At 44.7% G+C, this 25065-nt stretch overlaps 1 protein-coding gene across 1 annotated transcript; it reads left to right on the top strand.

The window, feature by feature from the left end:
- Positions 1–14628: 14628 nt before the first annotated feature.
- POU4F2 (POU class 4 homeobox 2) lies at positions 14629–16303 on the top strand. Its single transcript, XM_019977157.2, has 2 exons — positions 14629–14913; positions 15362–16303. The coding sequence occupies exons 1-2, from the start codon at positions 14629–14631 to the stop codon at positions 16301–16303; spliced, it is 1227 nt and encodes a 408-aa protein (XP_019832716.2).
- The last annotated feature ends 8762 nt before the right edge of the window (positions 16304–25065 follow it).

Genomic DNA, 25065 nt, shown 5'->3' with positions numbered 1-25065 from the left:
ATTTGGGAAATTAAAATCTCTCACAATGTAACCTTTTAAATGAAATATCTTTTCCTTATTTTCTGCTCATCTATATACTTCTTTTAAACAGAAAGGATCTCTGTTTTATATCATGCTTGCTTTTTTTAAAGGAATATATTTTCCCAAGTCATTAAGTATTCTCTGAAAACATGATTGTAGTATGTATTTAACAATATGGATGTGCTACAGTTTTTAAACAATTTTTCTGTTACTGAACACTCCAATTTTTGCCTTAAAGAAAAACTGCCTTTCATCTTCATGGGCATAATGTTGTTTTCCATTTTTTATTTATTTATTTTTTTAGGAGAAATTCCTAGAAGTAGGATTCATAAGAAAAAATGATCCTTTAAGGCTTTTGATGTATCTTCATGAATTTTTTTCCCGGTTACATTCCTGATAGCCAATGGCACTTATGCTAATGAGCTGACTCTTATCTTTGTGTAAAGTGAAAAAGTGAGCTTAAAGCTCAACATTCAGAAAACGAAGATCATGGCATCCGGTCCCATCACTTCATGGGAAATAGATGGGGAAACAGTGGAAACAGTGACAGACTTTATTTTTCTGGGCTCCAAAATCACTGCAGCTGGTGATTGCAGCCATGAAATTAAAAGACGCTTACTCCTTGGAAAGAAAGTTATGACCAACCTAGATAGCATATTCAAAAGTAGAGACATTACTTTGTCAACAAAGGTTTGTCTAGTCAAGGCTATGGTTTTTCCTGTGGTCATGTATGGATGTGAGAGTTGGACTGTGAAGAAGGCTGAGCGCTGAAGAATTGATGCTTTTGAACTGTGGTATTGGAGAAGACTCTTGAAAGTCCCCTGGACTTCGAGGAGATCCAACCAGTCCATTCTGAAGGAGATCAGCCCTGGGATTTCTTTGGAAGGACTGATGCTAAAGCTGAAACTCCAGTACTTTGGCCACCTCATGTGAAGAGTTGACTCATTGGAAAAGACTCTGATGCTGGGAGGGATTGGGGGCAAGAGGAGAAGGGAATGACAGAGGATGAGATGGCTGGATGGCATCAGTGACTTGATGGACGTGAGTCTGAGTGAATTCCGGGAGTTGGTGATGGACAGGGAAGCCTGGCGTGCTGCGATTCATGGGGTCGCAAAGAGTCGGACATGACTGAGTGACTGATCTGATCTGATCTATTTTTTTGTTTGAAAAATACACAGAAATAGCATTATATTACATACATTGTTCAATTTTCACTCAACTTTTTAAGGCTTCTTTATACTGCCATAGAGTCATTACTTTTACTGCTGCCTCTACTTCTCTGATATTATAAACAACACTGAGAGGAACATCTTCAAATATCACCTTCTGGATCTGTAGAAGAGTTTCTTTGGATTAAAACCCAGCAATGGAATTGGTAGGTCAGAATGTATTTGCATAGTCATGTTTACTAGAAATTATCAGTTTGCATTCCACAATGACCATCCAATAATTATACTTCTATCAGTATTGTGTTATGGTTTCTAACCCACACTGTTAATGACTTTAAATATTATCCAACTTTTCGATTTTATGATGATGATACCTATAAATTGGTACCTCCCTGTTTTAATTAAGATTTGTGTGGTTACTTAAGTGAGATTTGGCATTTCTCAAATTTTAATAAACATTTAGCTTTGCCAGTCTATAAATGGCTTATTTGCATCTTTCTATATTATTGATATATTTCTTTTCATGTTAGTCTGCAAGGGTACCTTGTGTAATCTAGTTTTTCTTTGTCTTTTTTAGTCAATGAAAAAGAAAGTTTTTTTTCAGTCCCTCATTTACCTGTTAATTTGGGGTCAAGTTCTAAAAAGATTCAGAAAAGAACAAGTATTAGTGAGATTTTTGTGTACAACATTCACATCATTTGCTATCATAACTTTCAGTTATTTAGCCCATCATTGAATAGATATCAAGCACTTACTCTATACAGGATGTGATGATAAGCTTGTTAAGGGCATAGGAGGAACTGAATATAGACTCTGACTTCAGGGATCTCACAGTCTCATCTGGGAGATCAAATAAGAATAAAAGATTATACAAACAGAAAGTAGTAAATTTCATTAGTGAAATATCAGTGAAGTGGTATGGGTCTGTAGGGATTGGGTTTGAAGGTAAAGCAGATATCCAGGCGGAGAAATTGAGTAAACTGTTGAAATGTGAAACTGCCTTTCAGAAGAGATCATTGGGGTACACGTGTCTCTTTCAATTCGATATTTGGCAAAACCAATACAATATTGTAAAGTTTAAAAATAAAATAAAATTTAAAAAAACAAGAAAAGAAAAAAGAAAAAAAAAACAGGGTAAATCCATGCGAAGAAAAAGTAGAACAACAAAAAAAAGAGAGATCAGGGTAATGAAGTATGTGGAGGCATTTGGGTGAGAGCAGGAACTATGAAGCCTTCTCAGGTGGCGCTAGTGGTAAAGAACCCACCTGACAATGCAGGAGACATAAGAGATGTGGGTTCGATACATGGATTGGAAAGATCCCCTGGAGGAGGGCACAGCAACCCTCTCCAGTATTCTTGCCTGGAGAATCCCAGGGACAGAGGAGCCTGGCAGTCCATAGGATCGCAAAGAGTCGGGCATGACTGAAGTGACTTAGCATGCACACACGCAGGAACTATGAAAATGATGGAATTAGCAAGGGAGAGGCAGAAATAGAGTTGATAGATCCTTAGGTAATCAAGATCTTCCAGCAAATAGGAGAACAGCCAAGGAAAAGAAGAAAGGAAACATGCTTCAGAAAGTATATGTGCAGAATACTTTTGACTTGAGGAAAAGACCTATATGCTCAGCTGTAGATACTGGGTGTTCTTTCAAAACTTTACTTTTTTAGCAAATAAGTTAGAAATTATGGTAAAATGGTAGGGGAAGTCTGGTGACAAAATTTTGGGTCTTTCTGAGCATTTAATCAATAATAATTAACCACTGGTTTCTCTGAATGTGCCTTTGAGTTAACAAATAAATGATACACAAGCCCACATTTTTGATATAATGGCCTTGGGGAGACGGGTCACTGGGGTCTGGCCTTGTTTGATGGACGGATGACAGTGGAAAAGAATACCAAGAAAAGCCAAAATCTGGTTTAAAGTTTGGGTCTCCTGAGGCTGCTAATCCTGCCTTTATAGATCATATGATGGGATCCAAGCCAATCTATTTAGGAAAGAGAGAACTGCCAACACTCACATTCCGCAAGGACTATTATTGGTATTGTATCATTAGCTAGTGTTTATCAAGTACTTATCACATCCAGGGAAATATGCTAAAAAAGCCCTTGACATGCCATCCACTAAGTACTCTGGGGGAAGAACATGCTATTATTATCCACAATTTTTGGAGGGGTAAAATGGGAATTGGAATCAATAACTGGTAGAACCAGCACAAAATTCCTCACTGAAACCTGTACTTTTGGGAAAAATACCCGAGTGTGCAAACTAAAAGGCCATTGGTATTCTCTGTGGCAGCATCATCAGTAGTAAGTTAAGAAGTGACAGGATGGTGAGGAGATGAAAGCAGTAAGTGCAACCAACATTTGCAAAATTTGATGGTGAAAAGAAGAGCGAAATTTGAGGAAAGAAATGTAAAGAGTTTTTGTTTTATTTAAATTATATGACCAGGGATTTCCCTGGCGGCCCAGTGGCTGAGATTCCAAGCTCCCAATGCAGGGGGCCTGGGTTTGATCCCTGGTCAGGGAGCTAAATACCACATGCCACAACGAATAAAATAAGTGTTACGGCCAAAGCATCTTGAATATATTAGTCGGGTAGGGAGAGAGAGACGGGAGACGAAAAATTAAAGATGCAGGAAAAAGAGTAAATTGACAGACCAAGGTTTTGAAGGCGGTGAGAGGATGGGAAGTCGTGAGTTAAATAAAGGGTCAACTTGACGGAGGAGGTGAACTTATGAGAGAATCCAGGGAGAGGCTGGGTGAAAACGCAGGAAACATACCTCAGCGGCAGTGGGAAACTTAAGGGAATGCGTGGCGGTGCACTATCTTCTTAGTAAACTGTGAGGTGAGGTTATGTGCTCAAAGTCATGATGGCAGAAGTGGGGAATGTGTGCAGTAGATTCTCTAGGGAGTAAGATGGGGAGTCAGTTAAAGGTGAGTAAAAAAGATACTGAGCAGGAGAGAAAACAAGGTGAAGGATGGAGTGGATGGAGTAGTGCTCAGTCACTTCAGTCGTGTCCGACTCTTTGCCACCCTATAGACTGTAGCCCTCCAGGCTCCTCTGTCCATGAAATTCTCCAGGCGAGAATACTGGAGTGGGTTGCCGTGCCCTCCTCCAGGGGATCTTCCTGATCCAAAGATCAAATCCACGTCTCTCACATCTGCATTGGCAGGCGGGTTCTTTACCACTAGTGCCTCCTGGGAAGCCCTGAGATCAGGGGGTCTAGCTGCAATTCACAGAAACTACTTTATCTGTTTTAAACAAACACAGATTTCAGACAGGCATGTGCTTACACAGCTTTTAAAAGAATGAAGCATTAGACTCTACACTGAACTTCTGGGAACAAGTCCCAGAATTAGTGCAGAACAACTTTGCTAGAAAAGTCATGAGCTCTAGGAGAATAAGGAAGACACTGGTGAAACTACAGACTTCAGGAAGATACCATTCTTAGCAACAACTGTTGGCTGTAAGAAAGTTCCACTCCTTTTGGGTTCACACCAATAGAGAATAACTGAGCCACACCTCTGCCTCACAGCCAGTACCTGAACTGTAGGAGAACCTGAGAAATGTAGTTTTCAGCATCACAGGTTGTGTAGTAGAGGAAGGATCATCAGAAGGAAACTAAGTTTCAAGATATTGCAGATATACATATCTATATATATTTGATACATAATAAATTATAATCATATCTGACTCTTTGTGATGACACAGACCGTACTTCGCCAGTTTCCTCTGTCCATGGGATTCTCCAGGCAAGAATACTGGAGGGGGCTGCCGTGTCCTTCACCAGGGGATCTTCCCAACCCCAGGATGGAAGATCTCCTTCATCTCCTACATTGGCAGGCAAATTCTTTACCACTAGAGCCACCTGAGAAGTCCCTAAATTACAATTTAAAGAGAAAGTAGCCTCTTCTCTTATTGCCAGTCCTATCAGCAGCCTACTGGCAAAAGTGGAGAAAACAGGACGGGTTAATAAGGGAAGGCAAGGGAGTAAAGAGATCACCATGGCTAGCATGGTTACTATAGAAGTGACTGATCATGTGGTCCAGACTAGACAGTGCAGTCCAGGAGAAACCAATGGGCTAGGAATATAGGAATATGTCAGATAAGCACAATACTGACAACACCTTCTTTGGCCTTACCCTTGACAAGCAAAAGGGTGCAATAAGCACATGGCATCACAAAGTGTCATCATAATTTGGCTACCTGGTGCAAAGAGCTAACTCATTGGAAAAGAGCCTGAGGCTGGGAAAGATTGAAGGCAAAAGGAGAAGGCAGAGACAGAGGATGAGATGATTAGACAGCATCACTGACTTAATGGACATAAATCTGAGCCAACTCCAAGAGATAGTGAAGGACCGGGAAGCCTAGAGTGCTCCAGTCCATGGGGTCGCACGACTTAGCGACTGAACAACAACAACAGAGCATATAGAATTCGTATTTTGAAGAGGAGAGATCTTAAGGCTTTCAAATAAAGCTTGACTATCATAATACTAGAGCAATTTCATGTCTTAAGTGCATATCAGGAAAATCTAGTCAAAGCGCCAAATTATAACATCATCCAGAGCACATGTTAGCTGAACTCTTGATGATCTACACAGGCATCTAAAGGAGAGAACGGTAGACAGACAATGACACATACTTAGGTACAAATATTAAAATTCTGATTGATTAGCTCATTTCTAGATATACAAGATTTACTGGCAAGTCATGGGCAATATGTAAAATTTCAAGAAAGGATAAAGTGTTTAAATGTGTTTACTATCTTTACTGTTACAATGTCCTTCTACTGCATTAAACAGAAACTGAGAGTGAACGCCTACATGGACTCTATCATGCTTTATGCACTCAGGTCATATTTATACAGCTAAGCAGTATTTATAATCTTTTCGGGCAGTCCATTAGCATTTCTCCTTAGGTTTTTTTTTTTGTTTGTTTGTTTCCTACAAAAGGCATGCTGTTTTGTTTCTAATTCATCTGGGGATGGGGAAGGAAGGAAGCTTCAAATTCTTTAGATTGGAAAGATTTGACACGGGCTGTAGGTCTCCACTTCCTGGTAGCTTCTCAGCAGATGCCTCAGCCATGACTTCATTGAATTCCAGTTGTATGTCTGCAAATCTCTCCTTTTGTAAGAATTCCCTTTATCTCTGCAAAGAGGCAGTGAAGTTTGCTTTCCGCAAGGCTCCTTTGATTTCCTCCCAGTGTCTCCAAACATCAGCCAAGCACTCTAGGGCAGTCCCATGTGACTCAAACAAAATAAAGAAGAATATGCAGTGTAAATCAGAATGGAGTCACTGTATCTTTCCTCCCAACATCTTTTTAAAGGTCTACTGCATGATTAAAAGTTTACTGCATGATTATACGTGGAAAACTGCTCTAAAGCCTTGGAACATTGGAAAATTCATACTGGAAAGAAAATCTAATTTAGGTAACACAAAAATTAATACGCACATTTAAAAAAATACTGGAACGCAACTCCTCTGGTGAGGAGTACAATGAATGTATAAGGTACAAAGAAAAAGGATGACAATGAGTCCTTAAAGAATGACATATTTAAAAAAAAAGTGATCACAAGCAAGGAACAGAAACAAATGCTGTCTTTAGAGGGTCATTGGTTTGTGAAATCCTTGTGGGATGGAATTGTCCAACCAAAATCTATTACAGAAGCACGAATCTCTTAGGCACCTATAAATATTTGTCAGTGAGGATGGTTAATAGACAAACCATCTGGTGCCCCTGATCGTCACAATTTGATAAGGTCCCTATTGTTATTGCTCAAGAGATTTCTGCTGCATAAACCGACACTCAGTGTATATGCTGATGGAAAAGGAAGGTCCAAGCCAACTCTGAGAGCGTTAAAGTGTGTGTGTGTGTGTGTGTGTGAGGGGAACAAGGAACTCGTCTCCTTTGGCAAATTCACAGTCCTTGGTTAACTTCTCATTAGCAGTCTGCTCACATCTCATTCCCATTAAGAGTATTCCGTTTTCTTTGTCTAAAGTGTTGAGTGGTTATGAATGGTAAGGATAGACTATCTGTAATTATTTTTTAATTATTAATGGTTTTGTTAGATCCTTTCACTTTTACATTACATTTCTGTTAATGTAAGTTAAATCAAAATGTACTTCAGTTTCCAAGCTGTTCCCCAATGTATTTTTCATTCTTTCATAACACTACTTCAGATTTCTATAAGATGTCTGTGAGAAAGCTTGTCTTTCTGGAAACACCCTTCCACGCTAATAGATTCAGGGACCGTTCTGTTCTGCAAATCCAAGAGCCATAGCTTTAGTAATCATGAAATTTCTAAATTCCCAATAGGACTCAATGTCAGAATCACAATACGTACAAAATTCACTTGATATTAGCCCGTATCTTGAAACTGAACACAGGAACATCAACTCCGTTCATAACCCCCTCCCATGAAGATCTTTTGGCACTTTATGAATACGAAGATTCTCAATTAACTAGAAACCAAAGGAGAAAATGAGTGAGTCTGAAAGGAACAGATATCAGAGGCAGAAACTAATGTAGTGGGTTTGTGGTCTGGCTATATACCTTGAAGAGTAGTGTGGTAGGAACAAATATTCAAGTAGTGTGCCTTAGGAAGATAATGAGAGAGACAGAGGGAGGGAGGGAGGAAGAGGGGGAATTTCCCTGGAGAGATGGGAAAAAAGTCTACCTTTTAATCAATTTTTCCATCACCAGCAGATTGGCACTTTCTGATGGGGCACTGTTCCTTCAGAGAAATGTTCCTGCCTTGTATTTACTAAGGGTCCTGATTTCAGATCTAGTGTTAGGCAACTTACACGAATTAGACTATAGCCCCAGTGAGCAAAAAGAAGAGAAAATGGGTGAGATTTTTTTTTTTTCCATCTTTTAACTTCACAGAACACTCAGCCCCAGGGATTCTTGTACCATTACAGTTGGTGACCTCGGAATTAAAAAAAAAAAAGTTCCTAGATCAGCTCTGGGGATAAAGAAGAAGGGGGATCTAGTGCAAGGCAAAATTCCTGGCTGAGGTTGGGTGGAGTCACCCCCAAGGAATCGGCGAAGGAAACCAGATCTTAGCCCGAAGTATAAAGTTAACATACACTGCACCGAAAACGAACGCTACGAAAAATGACTGGATAAATTATGCAGAGGGATTTCTGGATTTCTTTCAAGTAATTAAGTTTCGATTTCTTGCATTTATTTTAGTTCCAGGAAGCGCAAGGCGCCATGGACTGCAAAAAGTCTTCATTGATTGTTCCAATGCCTTAAGTTTGATTTCGTGACTGGACTTAACTTTGGGAAGAGGTAAACACACGGATCAGGGAAATTCACTACGACGAAAAATAACAGTTTCAACGGGGAAAGTAAACAGAGGGGCGCTTGCCTGGGCACAGAACGCGGAGACCTGCCCCCTCCCCTTTGCACGGAGAGTGGGGAGGGGAGAAACAGGTGTGAATCTGAGTGAGTGTGCGTGTCAGCACTTGTGTGTTTGCATGCGTGGGTGTAAGCGCGTCTGTATGTGTGTCCGTGGCTCAGAGTGTGATTCGCGCCCTGGAGCTCTGGGGAGTAAGGAGTTGGAAACGGAGGACTCACTCTTTCCCTCGGGCGGCTGTTAATTTCTTGGCGCCTGTTGTGCTTGCTCCGAAGCTTAGTCGACGCCAGTGCTCGCCCCACTTCGACCTCAGTCAACCCACCCGCCGGAAACGTGAATGTGTCTAGGAGCTTTGCTAGCATCCAGCGGGCCTGGGACTGGCGAGTCCCGCGTTCCCTCTTCCCAGTCAGCCTGCTTTATTTGAAATTCAGCTCCGCGCCTTTCCCTCCACCGGGGAAAGGGGAAGCGTTTGCCTTCCTTTTCCACCTTGCCTTTTCTCATCCTCTGGTCCCCTGCCCGGCCGCTGTCCTCAGACCAGAATTATCTAGAGAGTCCCACTTGGCTTGTCCGGCCACTACAGGGCCCTGGCCCGGGATCCAGTCTCTCCCTACCCGCAAAGTACGCGCTCCAGAGCGCCAGTGACCCCACTTCATTCGCCCTGCCAGGCGTTGTTGGGAGAGCAGGAGTTTTCGAGCCCGAATTTCGATCCAGGAGAGCCTGGGAACTGCCGGATGTAGAGGTTTCCGGAGACACTTGCTGAGGTCTTGCAGCCGGAGGCGTGGAGAGTGAGTTAGCTAGGAAGACACTGAGGCCAGAGTGCGCTCTCGCGCACGGGTGCTGCCTGGGAGCTTTGGGGGAAAGAGGTACTCCTTCCGACCTTTAAGCGAATGGGGCTTGGGACTCAGGGGGGAGCCAGTGGAGAGAGAAAGTTAGAGACAAACACAAGAACAGTGGTGGACTTGCTGGGAAGAGGAAAGGTGTTTGAGTAAAACGCACCCCTACTCCTCGAAATAGCCCCAGGGCTTAAGAAGTCCAGGCGAGCCCTCCTCCCCACCCCTTCCGCGCTGTAGCTGGGCTCTCTGGGCGCTCCCAGAGGGCTCAATTTCAGGGCTAATTTCCGCCTCTTTTCTTCCTTGGAACAGCGGAGGCCATGGAGGAGTTTGTGCCCTAAGCTACAGAGTGCAGAGAGAGCTCAGGGGGTCGGAGTCTATTCAGATCCAGAGCAGATTGACCTTGAGAAGAATGGGACGCGGGAGAATCCATCCTCTCTCCCTTTCCTCCCTGAAGCCCTAACAACCCGAGGTCTGGATGGTGCATGAAAGGAGTCAGATCTCTCTTTTTAAAAAATCTTCCTTGTAATCCAACTCAATTCTGTTTGAAATACAGAGAAATCACACTGCCCTTAATGGATTAAAATTTAATAAAACACATTAGGTCCAGTAAAATATGAATGCATTGCTTAAAATTTTAATAGTAAATTAGGTCCCAGATACAGGAGAGGAGACAGTGATTTCTCCTCTCGGGATGGCTGCGGGCTGATTTCGGGGTTGGGAGGGGGTGCCTACCGCAGGGACCCCGCTGCCAGGGAGCTTGAGTGGAACCTCAAGCGATTCTTTGCCCGCGGGAGGGAAGTTGGTCACATCCATCGCATCTGGCAGCGATGGGACAGAAGCTATTGTCAAACAAAGAGGCTTGGCGAAAAGAAAGGCGCCCCTCTGGTAGTCACACACATGTGACACACATGTAGTTGATTCATTTTCTATTTCTCTTGTTTCAAAAAAAAAAAGAAAATCACTCCTCTGCTTTCAGTTTATTAGGTAGGTCTGAAGGTGTGCATAAGCGCCAGGGCAGAAAAATGCTTGGACATAGAAGTGTATGTGGAGGTCATATGAAGCAGATTTCCAAGGCTGGGCCATTTGCTGCTGTCCCTTGGGTTTATTCTCAACTTTCCTGTTGTTTAGATGGTTTCCACTACCTGGGGGACTGGAGTCTCACTTCCTCAGAAAGCAACTTCCACACCTGCTGGTGCACTTTGCAACACTGCCTGTGGGCAAAACCAAAATGGTTTTATTGATAACATTGCAAAGAGCTTGGTACTCTGGACACTTCTGGTAGGAGAGATTTTAAGATTGCAAGTCGCGGTGACGAAGGAAGAATTGCATTTTCCCTCTGACACAACATTATTACTGCTGTTCATTTTCTTATTGAGTGAGAAAAGGAGAAATCTAACTCTCACCTGTTTTTGGAAAAAAGAAAAAAGTGTGTGTTTTCTAAGAGGATGTGAATGCAGGTAAATAAACTCTTGAATTGCTTTACACCTACATAGTAATTTGTTTCACCTTGATAATTAGAATAAAGGGCTCCCCCCTTTTTTGATCTGGAATTAGAGATACCATTGAGAAATATCAGAAAGATTTTTAAAAGCTGTATTAAGTTAATTCAGTGACATATAGATTTTAGACACCAGGAAAATATTCTCTTGGGGGCTGTCCTGCTTAAAATAGTTTTAATCACTAAACTTCATATCAAACAAAGTTTGTCCAGTCATTGCAACAGTGCCCTCTTTATTTCATGAATTTATTATACTATCTTATTTACCATATGAAATGGTGACAAGTGTTTAGCATTTTGGAGATCAGTTGTCAGTTGCTATTAAAATCAAGATTAATTCATATTAACGATATGCATTTCTCAATACTCCCAGGTGACAACATACATTAAAACAACTATGGCAAGTAATTAAGCTCAATGAGGGGGGAGGGGACAGGGAGAGGTTCAAAACACCCCCAAATATTTGATTTTGCAATCCAAGTTCAGCTGACAAATGCCACAATAATGCTTGGGAAACTCCTCAGGGTTGCTTTTCACTTTACATCTAATTAGGCACCTAATGAAAGAGAAGAATTTTTCCCCTTGTGGTTTTTTCTCCTTGATATTCTTATGCCTTTATTTAAATACATAAACACATTGTTTATGAGGTGCAATACCCAAAAGTTTCTCCTGCAATTCCCTTAGTATTGTAATCTGGAAGAACTAGGGAGATGCCCACCTTTGCCTTCCAGTTATTCTCTTCCTCCACTCTTACTTTTAATCCTTTGGTTCTTAAACAGTACTGATAGAGTATACACCAAAAATGTTTTAATGGATTTCTTTTAGGTTTTAGAGATGCTCAACAGTTTATACTAATTAGATCATCCAAAGCCTTTTGAAGATTAAGCAAATTGGACAACCCTTGTTAATTAGAACATAATTTGAAGTTTGAAATTATATCATTGATGAAGTAGTCTAATTAATATGATGATATGTTAATAGACCAGTGAGATCCAGCAACACTGGAGTTTGGCTTGAACCTCTGCAATGTTTGCACAAAAATCCTCCCTCCTATACCGACATTAATAAAAGATTTCTATAAACTTCAGTCTTTCCACGATGACATACAATTTATAGTATACACAATGCATTAGCCCATAGTACTGCTCAATTTTTTCACTATTATGAAAACTAATAAATTCGTCAAGCTGAATTAAGCATACAAATCAGATGAGGCATAGCAGATTACACAGTGAAGCGCAGTGTCTCCCGAGCCTAAATGAAATTTCAATCTAATAATTCCTTCCTGGCCCAGTCATAATTTGTTTAGAGATGTTGTTCTACTTCTTTCAAAGCGCTATTCGCACTATAATTAAATGATACTCAAGCCTTTAACTTTGATTTATTTCATTTCTCGAAGCTTGAGACAGTGAGAGCTGTACAATGTCACTTTTTTTTTTAATTTCCTTGAAATTACCCTGGCTGTTGTTGAGGTAGAAATTAAACACCTAAGCATTTACTTGAACCGACCGGTGCAAGCCACATTCATTCATGTCAACACCTCTCTGCAGTCCCGTGTCCAGCCTTCCCTGGGCTTCTTCTCGGGAACACTGCTAGCAGGAATTCCCTTCGGCTACTATTTATTCTTTTCCTCCATGTACTGGAGGAGGAAGGCAAGCCTCGGAGTTGCAAGGGGGTTAAGCACCATGGACAGAGCCCGTCGCGCGCCGTTTGCTTCAGCTTTCCTAGTTTTGGCGACTCCCGAGGACTGAGCTCCCGACTTGAACCTGCTATCCTGCCCCGCAGAGGTCATGGGTGAACGAGAGACCCCCTACTTGCCACTGCCGCAGGGCTTCCAGGCGCCAGCCACTCGAGGGCCCCCCTTCGCCACGCTCCTTGCCACTCTGTTTTGTCCCAGCGCGCGCCAGAGCCTCTCAGGCCTACCGCCTGCTCTCGCACCTGCTCGCCTTCCCCAGGCACCGTGTGCCTGCACCTGCTCCCAGCCACCCCCGTCCGGTTCGGGCCACCCGCGGGCTCTAGCGTGCGGGTCTCAGGGTCTTCTCACCCTCGCTGGTACCCCGCTCCCTCCGCACTCTGCCGGGGGTGTGTGTGACAGCAGTCCCCAACACCGAGAGAAGTAGAAAGAAGGTGGGGTGTGTGTGCGCGCGCGTGTGTTTTGTTGTAGGAGAGTGCCTGCTTCTTTTACAACTGGAACTAAGAGTGTGTGTCCACTTCTAATAAAAGTGGTCCGCTCTGGGACAAAAGTGCGAGCAAAGTGTTGGCTAAAAATAGGCTCTCTGTGCACGGAGCGGCTGTGGAAATGAAGATAAGTGGGGCTCGTGCCAGCCCCTGAGGGCGTGTGTGTGTGTGTGTATGTGTGTATTCGGGTGGGGAGGACTTTTTGCAGCACATGCGCTCTGTGATCTCTGGCCCTGCCTCTCGTCAGTTGCCCCTTCCTTCTTTGATTGTGGCTAATGAAGAATAATAAATCCAGTAGCAAGGTTTGCCAGTGGATCCGCCCAAGACCTAACTCACACTGAACTGGAGACAGGGAGGAGAAGGAAGATCCGGAGGAAGAGAAAAGAGGGTGGAGAGGAGTGTCTTTCGGTGGTAGTATTGGGGGGAGTACCCGGGGGCCTGGCGGGCACTGGGTGGGGGGAAGTCGCATGCGCATAGGCGACGGGAGCCGGCTCCTCCGCCGTCCAATCCGCTGAGAGCAGTGAAAAACCGAGTGTCAGAGAAAGCCCTGCAGCCCTGTCGACCCCAGGTCTCTTTGGCACCAGGCACCCGCCAGGCCGAGGGGGCGCAGAGCCAAGCGCCAACCACTGCGCGTACCAGCCGGAAGCGCAGAGCAGCACGGAGCATCCAGGTCCGCGGCAGGGTCCGCGTTCTCGACACTGTGGTCGCGAGCCAAGGATTGGGGTCACCCGAGCGGCAGGGAGGGGCGGACCGAGTTGGGGGCGGAGGCCTGCAACTTAGCAGTAAGCGGGAGGCGGGGGAGGCAGCAGGTAAGAGGCTTTCGTTATAGTCTAGGGGAAAACTCAGCCGAGGCCGCTTTGACCCGCAACTTTATTTAGTAGTTTCTTTTCCCGGCGAGGCGCATATTTGGCTCAGGAAGCCGGAGGGGCTGGAGGTCGGCTGTTAGGTAGGAACCGCCCAACGGCTGGAGCGCAGACCTGGCCAACCCGGTAGAGTTGAGCAAGGGACTGCTGTAAGTGAGTGCTGTGGGGCGCGGGGAAGGGACGGCGGCGTCAGCGCGCGGGCGGGGGCAGGAAGGGGAGGCGGAGGGCGCGGGGAGGGGAGCGGCGGGGGGAGCGGGAGAGGGGTGTCAGGAGAGCAGAAAGGACCAAAGCCTGGAGGAAGCCAAGAGGGAGCAGGGGCGACGCTAGAATCCGAGCAGGAGAAACCGGCGCTTCCAGGCAGGGGAGGGCGGAGGCGCGCGGGAGGGAGGGAGGGCGGGGTGTGCGGGGGCAGGCGCGGGGAGAGGGGAGTATAACTCTGCGGCCGCGAAGAGCGGGGGCAGTTTCGGGCGCCCAGGTTCTGCAGCCAGCGCCAAGCCGAGCCCAGCATCCGCTGACTGACCTCAGTAACCAGCGGTGGAGCGCGTAGCCGGGGCCAGGCGCGCAGAGCTCGGGGCGGCGGCGAGTGAGCACAACTTTGCATCGCCCTTCCCCGCTTCGGCTCTCGCCCAGCACTTCTTGGGAGGGTCCCAGCAGCCGGGGCCAGTGCGTGCGCCTCGGACCGGCACCCGAGCGGGCGGGGAAGATGATGATGATGTCCTTGAACAGCAAGCAGGCGTTCAGCATGCCGCACGGCGGCAGCCTGCACGTGGAGCCCAAGTACTCGGCCTTGCACAGCGCCTCGCCCGGGTCCTCTGCACCCGCGGCGCCCTCCGCCAGCTCTCCGAGCAGCTCCAGCAATGCTGGCGGCGGCGGCGGGAGTGGCGGGGGCGGTGGAGGCCGGAGCAGCAGCTCCAGTAGCAGTGGCAGCAGCGGCGGCAGCGGCGGGGGCTCCGAGGCGATGCGGAGAGCGTGTCTTCCAACCCCACCGGTGCGTATTTCTGCATAATCACCGCTTAAAGGCACATTTTGACAGCCCCCTTTATCTGCTTGATGTTTTTTTCATGTCTGCACAGCAAATCACCCCACACCTCCAACCAATTTTCCCCCCTCTCTCTCGCTTATGTATTCAGCGGGTCTTTCCTTTCATATTAATTTTTATGACCTGGAATGTTGCCTGTGCGCGTGTTGTGTTGTGTTGTGTTTGCAGGCTCACTTTCCTCCTCCTCGTGCACTCTTGGTTTCTCTCCGTGGCTTCCCTCCTCTCCTCCTCACCCGCTAGTTTCCGGATTATTATTATCATTATTACTATTATTATTTTAACGTTCTGGGAATGTTGTAGGCGCGGCGGCGGTGCGGAGCGCTGGGCCGGAGCTTCCGGAGAGAGTGCGCACAATTCCCTGCTGAGAGTAATGTGTGCCTTTTACTTGCAATTGCAGAGCAATATATTCGGCGGGCTGGATGAGAGTCTGCTGGCCCGCGCCGAGGCTCTGGCGGCGGTGGACATCGTCTCCCAGAGCAAGAGCCACCACCATCACCCGCCCCACCACAGCCCCTTCAAGCCGGACGCCACCTACCACACCATGAATACCATCCCGTGCACGTCGGCTGCCTCCTCTTCGTCGGTGCCCATCTCGCACCCGTCCGCGTTGGCGGGCACGCACCACCACCACCATCATCACCACCATCACCACCATCAGCCGCACCAGGCGCTGGAGGGCGAGCTGCTGGAGCACCTGAGTCCCGGCCTGGCGCTGGGTGCCATGGCAGGCCCCGACGGCGCCGTGGTGTCCACTCCAGCTCACGCGCCGCACATGGCTACCATGAACCCCATGCACCAAGCTGCTCTCAGCATGGCCCACGCGCACGGGCTGCCCTCACACATGGGCTGCATGAGCGACGTGGACGCCGACCCCCGGGACCTGGAGGCATTCGCCGAGCGCTTCAAGCAGCGACGCATCAAGTTGGGGGTGACCCAGGCCGATGTGGGCTCCGCGCTGGCCAACCTCAAGATCCCCGGCGTGGGCTCGCTCAGCCAGAGCACCATCTGCAGGTTCGAGTCCCTCACTTTGTCTCACAACAATATGATCGCGCTCAAACCCATCCTGCAAGCGTGGCTAGAGGAGGCAGAGAAGTCTCACCGTGAGAAGCTCACCAAGCCGGAGCTCTTCAACGGCGCGGAGAAGAAGCGCAAGCGCACGTCCATCGCGGCGCCAGAGAAGCGTTCGCTGGAAGCCTACTTCGCCATCCAGCCGCGGCCCTCCTCCGAAAAGATCGCCGCGATCGCCGAGAAGCTGGACCTTAAGAAAAACGTGGTGCGCGTCTGGTTCTGCAACCAGAGGCAGAAACAGAAAAGAATGAAATATTCCGCGGGCATTTAGGAGACACACTTTAGGCCTCTCCAGGGACAGGCCCCCTCCTCATCTCTCCCCCCACCCCCATCCCTCTTGCCTCTTTTCTTTCCATTTTTCGCAACCAGAAAACAATTCTAGTAAATGTGAATCCAGAGAAAGCGAGGATTGGAGTGCGAGCAAACGCGTGAGCTACTGAGCCCAAGCCCGGTGAGAATGTGAAACGATTTCTCAAAGGAAAGAAAAACAAAAGAAGGGATTTGTCAAGTTGTAGCAAAGTTGTCCCTTTCGACCCCACCCACTCGGAAAAGGCACCTCGGCCTCTTCAGAGGAAGTCTGGAGCTGGCTGTTTGCAGGAAGGCAGACGAGACAGCCTTTTAAAAGGCCCCCAGAATGATCAAGTAAGATTTGTTTTTATTCCTAAAGACGTCACCCTTGTTCAAGTTTAAAAGTACACTTTGCAGCTATTTTTCAGAAGTAGAAATTGATTCAGAACTGAAACTTTAAACTAGAGTTGATGCTTAATGTGATAGAGACATCTCTAAAGTATTTTGAATTAAAAAAAAGATGGCAGATTTTCTGCATTTACACTGTATATTATATATATATTTTTATTGTGGTTCTTACCCCCTTCTTCCTTCTCTGAAGTGTTAATGCTTAAGAAAGGAGTTGCGCCTGCTGTGTTCACTGATCTTGAAAGCTATTATTAGATTATTGCTGAACAACCCTCTGTAAATTATTAATTCATCTCTCTAGCAACTTAATTTGTGCACATTCTAATTAATTAAACTTCTTTAGTCTTAACAAACGGGGGGACGTATAGCTAGTGACGTTAAAATTTTTTTATGTTTAATGAGTTTACTGAATTTATACAGTTTTCCTCTTATACTGTGTTCCTTTTGGCCCATTTGTATATTCTCACTTTGAATGAAGATTGTTTTTTTCTTTGTTTTCACTGGTAGTGTTCTGATTTGTGAGTCAATACTCAGTAATGGATGTCTTAACCCTATAGACCTGATTCACAGTCCAAAGTATTGTTTACTTTGTTACATATTTAATGGGGATTCCCACACTGTCCCTGCTACACATGCACTCTCTCACTCACTCTTACACACACACACACACACACACCTCTAATGAAAGAGAAGTCAAGCAGTTGGAAGCATGAGTATGATGCATCATTTTCTAGCTTTAGGTGCATTTGTCACTTGGGGTTTGCCCTTCCAGATTTTAAGACTTCACCAAGGTTATTTCAGTCTTCTAGTTTTCAGTTGCTTTGTGGACTACATTTTAACATTTACAAGAATCCTTCCTCCTTCTGTTTTTCCTTTTGGAGGTTTGTTTGTACAAAAACTAATTTGAACTATAAGAAAGACAGTGCACTGCTTGTAAATTCACATTGTTTGGTAGAATTCTTTTGGAACAACAAAAAAATTAGGTACATGATGACTGGTACCTTATGTATTGTAAATATTTCATTCAAAATGATGCACATATAGATATATTCTTACAAATTTTGCTGTATTGCTGTTCCATTTAAGGCTCTCTGAAGTCTTGAATTCTGTATATGACCTGGTTTCTTGTTTTTGTTAATAGATGGTTTATTTACTATGGTAATGTACTAAGTTATTTTTGGTGTTGTTTGATTGTCTTTCATTGAAGAGATGATTTTAATGTTTTATTGGCAAAGTATGCTGCTTTTTTTTCATTAAAATATGCTATTAAAATTAAATGGCTTTTAAAACGTGATGTTGTTTTAAATCATTTACATTGGAGTTATTTTGATGAGGGATTTTTTAAAACACATTTTGATAGTTTATTATGCAGTGATTGTTGCCAAAGTTTGACTTGGATTTAGTGGAGGGGGTTTCTCTAGGAAAGTAGAAAACACCAGGGTTTATAATAGCCAAGCTCATCTCAAAGGGTGCTTTGCTTTTCTGGGCAGATAAGGTCACAACATTTGGCTCCAAATACCTCACTTGGAGTTCTTTTTCCAGATCAGCAAAATTCTGTGAAGAGAATCTTTATGAGCAGAGATATTGCATAGGTAAAAGGTAGAAGGGAGCTCAGTTCAGCTTTTAGCAGCACTGGGAGACTGGGTGTGGCAAATGTTAAGGCCTGTTTGGGGGAGTGGGACACCCTGGTTGAGGCCTAGGGGATAGCCCACTATACTTCTCAGTTCAGTCACCACTCCTAAGGAGCAGTGCTCCACAGTCAGAGCAGCAAGCACCTAGGTTTCTGGGTTATGAAGTAGAGCATCTCTCTCTCTTTCTCTCTTTTTCCATGGCCTTTAAGGAAACTCACATTCTGCAAGAGGCAGAGTGGGGCTGAGGAAGAAATCTTAGGTGATTAGGGAAGCAAAATTTTGCCCCCTTTCTATGACTCATCCAGACACCAAAGTTGGTGAAAGCTGTCTGCTAGGGTTTGGCACAAAGAAATTCTGCCCATTTGATACATCACCTTTTCTTTTTCTGATCCTAGTTTCAAGAAACCTCCTCACCAATTTTAATAATTTTCAGACTTCTTACAACAGTTGGGCAACATATTAAGTTTTTAAAGTCTTTTTTCCCAGGAAAGTTCTGGTTTAGATATTTATATTATTTCTATGATTAAAATATCATATTAGTTATACATCCAACAAGAGGGAGGAAACAGGCCATCCTTCATGAGTAATTCTGCTAACTTGAGATGTTACCCCTCAAATATGGAACTGTCTTGGAACATTTCTTATTTTGAGGATGAGGTTACAAAATATCCCATGTGCCAATGAAAACTGTTATAGTGGCTCAAGTTGGAACTAAGTATGGTTGGAAAATTGATTATGACTTTCAGAAGTAACAGAAAGAGTTATGAAAGTTGGAGGGATAATGGGTGAAAGGGCTTCTTTATAACTGAAATAAAAAGGATAACCAAAAGAACAAAATTCATATGTCCATTTAGAAATAACCAGATACACTGCAAAGATATCTAAGGAAATATAGAAAGTTGTGGGATTTAAAAGAAAAAATTGTAATCCCATATATAGTGATATTGATGGTTTGATTTTATTCCTGTGTTTTGAAGGCTGAATGCCCCATTCCTCCACTTTACTGCCTATTATTAGATTCAGTTTTCCTGAAAGTCTTTTCAGCTTACCTTCAATCTCACTGTAATGGGTACTGATTTCAGCACCACGGATAGCAACCACATGACTCATTCTTGCTCCAACACGTTTGACTGTACAGTTCTAGCCAGTAGGAGAACTTTCTGTTTGCTTACTTTTTCTTGAGTGGAGAAAATGAATTAAGTGGCTTGAATATATAACAAACCAGACTTCTGATCTAGGTTAAAATTATCTTCAATAAATAACACCTCCTTCCTCCTGGGTGTAGCTGTTATCTAGTGTGTGTTAGGAGAAAGGGGAGTCAGTTAGGGGAAAGACAGGTGTGCTTGTATTTTCTCTCAACAAATATAACATTTTTAAATGAAGAGATTTTTCTTCATTTTCTTCATTCATGGTAAAATATTAGAAACTGATAAATATAATGGATAGAAATAACAGAGGTGTTCTTTTTAGTGCATTTTGAAATATATGATAGCTTCCATATTGCATGCTTGTCCTAAGTTTTTGTAAGTGAAGTGACAGAAAAGCAGCTATCCATTTACTTCAACAGTTGATTGAAGGCCTAGATATACTCTTTCATTCATCAAGTGTTCTTTGTCTCCTGTGTTCCTGGACTTTTACAACTATCACATTTTAAGCTCATCTTCTTTATGTTATTACAAGGGTAAAAAAAACTTTCTTGCCTACAAAATGGAAATTTTATCTATTATTTAAGTCTGCTTAAACATGCTTATTTTATGAAAAAGTGGAAATTTTAAAAGAAATGTATTCTGAAAGTTTTCTATTAATGATAGTTACAGAGAAATACCAAAACAAAGGGATTTGAAAAGAAGAGACTTGGTCTTAAAGACAAAATTAAGGGTAAGGCAAGAAAGAACTGTGTACAAATTGTTGAGAAATATCCATTTGATATTGGCTTTCAAAATACTCAGATGGATACATAGCAGATTGTGCCTGATGATCCTTGTCATATTAATCAAATCTATTGGCATTCATGACTCATTTCCTAATTTTTTCTCCTAAGGTACACAATGACTATTTTATTGGAAAAAGATATTTTATGAATTGACTTAGCCACACCTAGCCTTCCTCAATCTGATGTTTCAGAACTATGTAGTTTATTTTCTTTTAACTTCTTTAATGGCAAATGATCGCATTTTTTGGGTGTAATCATTTAAGTCTAAAATGGAAAGGAGTAAGTGACTCCTTAAAGTGGAAAGGAGAATAGCAAAGATCGTTAAGGCCTGGTTGATAGCTAAGTACAATCTATACCAATTGGATAATACTGTTATCCAGAAAGAATGCAACTTTCTTTTGATATTTGACATTAAATCAGTTGGTCAATCCTTTATAGATTGAGTTTCATTGACACACAACTTGGAGAAATATAATGGAAATATGAAAAGCAAATGAAGTAATTGGGCTTTACATTCAAAGGAACCCTATCCTAACTTCTAGAAAATGTATTTTAAAAATAAACAACAATATATAACTAAGTCTTTTACTATCAAGGAGAGATTCTAGATCTTTATTTTTGCCAAGAGAACTGGAATTTGGGGGGTGGTGGTAAAAATACTTTATTTTAAACTTTAAATGAATCAATTCATAATTTCATCTGTTGGGGCAGCTCTTTAAGAGTTGGTGGAAAAGGCATTAAAAAACCTGCTTGATCTTAAAAGGCATATTATTCAGAGAATGAAGCTCAAATTTTTCTAAGCAAGCTATGACAGTAAGTTTAGAAATTCATCCTTTCAATTGTTTGGCAACAACAATTTATATTGCTAGGTAAATGGTCTACATTAGAACTTAAAACTGCACTTTACTTTTCATTTGATCTTAAGGGGAGGGCCTGCAACAGAAGGAAAAAAAAGAAGAAGTTGGATTGGTATCCTGGTAGGACAAAAAGGAAGACAAAGGTTCCTGGATAGTTATGGTGATAGAAATGTTTCTGAAGTCTACATTTGTCAGGAGACAGATTTATGACAATGAGAAAAAAATCACTAAATTTCCCCCTGCTTTGCTCCTTTAAAGGAGCCATTCCCAGTCCTGAAAGGCTATTATGAGCGAATTAATAAATTACACAGCGAATTATTAAATCCAGATAATTACAAGGAATAAGTAAGTAATCATTAGTTATCTCAGCTAATTACTGTGGGTCACAGCCAGCCGGAATGTGAAATCCTCCTCGGGAATTGAAATTAACTTTGCACAGTGAGTCTCTCTGCTTGACATCCCCAGTCTGTAGGCACATGGCAGCTCCCTTGTGAGCCAGTCTTTCTATTTAACTTGGAGAGAATAGAAATAAAATTAAGTGGCGATGTGATAATAGGAAGCTGCTCAGAAAGCAAACTGTGGGTTTTATTCTGCCTGGAGATGAAAAGCTTTATTTATACCAGTTTCAATTTTTTTTTTGAAGTACCCTTGTTGAGACAGGCTTCTTGAACACACACACACACACACACACACATACACCTTAGTCCTCTGGTGTGACAGATAAGTAGCACAGGAAGAAGGCTCAAGAAGAACAAACGGTTTGAGGGGTGTGTGTGTGTGTGTGTTTGGGGGCAGCAATGAGAAAGAAATAAAATGAAAATATTATGCCTTGCTTTCATCCCACACAGTGGAAAGGCTGTCAAAAAGTGCAGCCTGGTCTAATAATCTGTTTGTTTTGTTTGGGTAACAATATGCTTTCATCGTGCCACTGGAAGAACCAGCTTTGTGCAAATGTTGTCTCTCGTTGATCTTTCACCAGATGCTTCAAGAACTGATGTCACCTCCACCCCCCGCCCCAGCATATAGCATCACTTTCTGAAGCCAGTCACCACTACCCTTTCTCCTTCCACTCCCATCATCAACCCCCCCCACCCCCAGGCTTTCTCAAAGGGCAGAGAAGACAGCCAAGCTCCATGCCTGTTGGAAAGTGGGAAATGTATCTGTGTGATAAAGTGTGTACATCACAGGGCTAGGAAAGACTGGACATACGAAGAAAACTGCTGTTAATATATTAAAATGAGGGGGGAAATCTAAGAGCTTTTTTTTTTTTTATCAATTGCAATTAGATGGACAGTCTTTCCGCTCATTCCCTGCTCTAGTCTGGGATGATAATAAAAATTTAATGAAGCCTGGGACGAGCAGAGAGCTCTGTCTAGGGACCGTGGAATAGAATATTTTAACTGTACATTTATACCAACTGTCTGGCTTCAAAGACGTGACTGCTTTTAATCTCGAATTAGAAAACCACAGACTTGAAATTAAATATTAGATACCCTCGGATTCCCTTCCTTTCTGAAATATTGTCACGACTCTGTTTTCCTCCACTGGCCCGTAACACACATATCTTAGGTCTCCAATTACATTTCCGTGAATAATAGATGGCTTTGATAGGGTGCAGTATTCTGGTGCTTTTGTTTTTTTTTTTTTTAATAGAGTTAATGCAATATTAATTGGCTGTAGATGTTATAAGAATGCACAGCCCCCTTTTCAGGAACAAATCGATGAGATAGGGATGTGAGAGGGAGCGAAGGCGAAGGCTTTCCCCAGCCTAGGTCACTTCTTTGTGGAGGGGACCTTCTTAGAGCTTTGGGTAAGTGAAGGGGCGCCTTGAGTTAAGACCGGGGTTTGCGGTCTCAGCAGCCAGGAGCAAGGGCTACCGGTGAGGGCGGAAGTAGAGGTGGGGAGCGGTGAGAGTGAGAAGCAGGACGCCGGGACCGTGATCACAGAGAGGCCTTCCTCTCTGCTCAAGGCTAGGGCTTCGTGCTCGCCTGGCCCGCTCCGGTGGTGCGGAGGAACCGACCCGCCGGTCTCGAGTTCCCTGCCAGCCCCAACTCCCCTCTCCTCCAGTTCGGGGTGCAAGCTGCTGAGAAACTGGCTGGGAGGGGCCGAGTGTTAGAGCCACAGTGTTAGGGAGTGGGGAGCAGAGCCGCTCTCCCAGCTGGACGCGCTTGCCCTGGCCCCGCGTGGCCCCTAGAGCCTGGGGGCGGCGGGGGGCGGGTAACAGCCACCTTACCAGGCGCGCAGCCAGGAACCTGCGAGAAAAAGCTGCCCAGGCTCCTCGCCCCCTTGCATTTTACTAATCACGTCTATTTAAATTCTAGCGCGGTCTGCCGCGCTCTCACCGGGAAAGCTCTGGAGAACTGGACCCATCAATTATTCTGAAAAAATCCCAGACTACGTGAGGCTTCCAGCCTGCGGGAGGGAGGCGGCGGGAGGAGGTGGAGAACCTAGCCCCGACTCCTCACCCCTCCTCTCCGCCCTCCCCAGCGCGGATCCCTCGGTGGACACTTAACTTCAGGGTTCTGGGGCCCAAGGGAGCGGGCGCGCCCTCTGAGGGTTTGCGCTCAGTGGGCCGGGAGGGGAGGTGGTGGGTGTAGGCCGAGGCCTGGCCTCGCCTTTCGTTCCACCCGCGTGGAAAGGTTTCTGTCCTGTGCAACCCGATCAAATGGATCACCGTTTTCCAGGCGGCTACCCGCTTCAGCGTCTACCCCCCACTTCTCACTTTCTGCCGGGTCACTAATGCTGGCCTGGTCGTTGAGGGCTGCTGGGCACGGAGCGGTCTCTGCTCGGTCTTCTTTTACTCCACAGGCCTGCAAGGGTGAGGCCTTGGGGACATTCTAGTTCAGAAGCCTTTTAGGAACCACGATTTCAAGTCCTCTAGCACTTCTCCCTCGCTCCCCACCCTCCAATTCAGGCTCCAGGATGCCCCGAGGCCGCGCTAGGGCCGAGCGCGCAGGGGACGCTCAAAAAGAACGTGTTCGCTCTAAAGTAGGGAGGCGGGTAAGCCGGGCTAGTAATTACTGCCCCCACCCAGCCTCACCCGCCCCCCACCTCCGCTCTGGCTCTACAGCCATTACTCCAGCTGTCACTCGGCGGCAAGCGAGAGCCCTCCCCCGTCCCCAGACCCAGCCGTAGCCATCAGAAACCTCCCCCCCCCCACACACACCCTCCTCCCCACCAGGGTCTGAGTAGTGAATCTTTAAAATTTAGGCATAATTTTTCATAAACCGTTCCCCCAAACCCTCCTATTATCTAGGCCCTGGGAGCATATTCAGAGTCTAATCTGTGTCTACTGGTGAGTTTCGTTTTTTGTTTCTGGTCGGCGGGTTCTCTTGTAGTTTCCAGGTTTCCCTGAGTAATGGAAGGCCCCCAGAAAATCAGAAGCCTGTGTCCAATATTTTTGGAAGAAACCAACTGGCTTTTGGAATACTTGTAAGATGCCAGAGTAGTCCGGTTAATCAATGAGCTTTGGTTAGAAGGAATAAAACAAACAAGTAATTGATGGGTTTGTAAGTGATTGACAGGCATAAGTCCACATCTTCTGCATGAGTGGCTGGGGCAGTGTATTTTCCGAAGGCCTGTGTGACTGGGAGGTTGGTGGACTTATTGGGAGATGGAGAGTTAATACACACTGAGAAAGAAAGTCCCACTTTCTCAGTGGGCCTCTGGGGCTTTGCTAAATGGCAGCCTGCATCTCTGTGCATTTTGGTTAAACGGGGTGGAAGCTCCCTGATTTCTAGAGTGGGTCCTTGGTTTGGGGAATTATTGGCCTAGTGGTGTAAGGTGCTGGTAGTGGAGGTGAGGGAAGACAGTAATCACTTTGGGCGTGGTGGTGGGGGGGAGTCACCTTATGCTCCAAGTTCAACAGCAGCACAAGGGTCTAGATACTTGTAAGGACGTAAGGGTAGACTTCGCA

This window comes from Bos indicus, chromosome 17, assembly GCF_029378745.1.
Source record: "Bos indicus isolate NIAB-ARS_2022 breed Sahiwal x Tharparkar chromosome 17, NIAB-ARS_B.indTharparkar_mat_pri_1.0, whole genome shotgun sequence".
NCBI classification, from domain to species: Eukaryota; Metazoa; Chordata; class Mammalia; order Artiodactyla; family Bovidae; genus Bos; species Bos indicus.
This window is presented reverse-complemented; position numbering and strand designations above follow the sequence as displayed.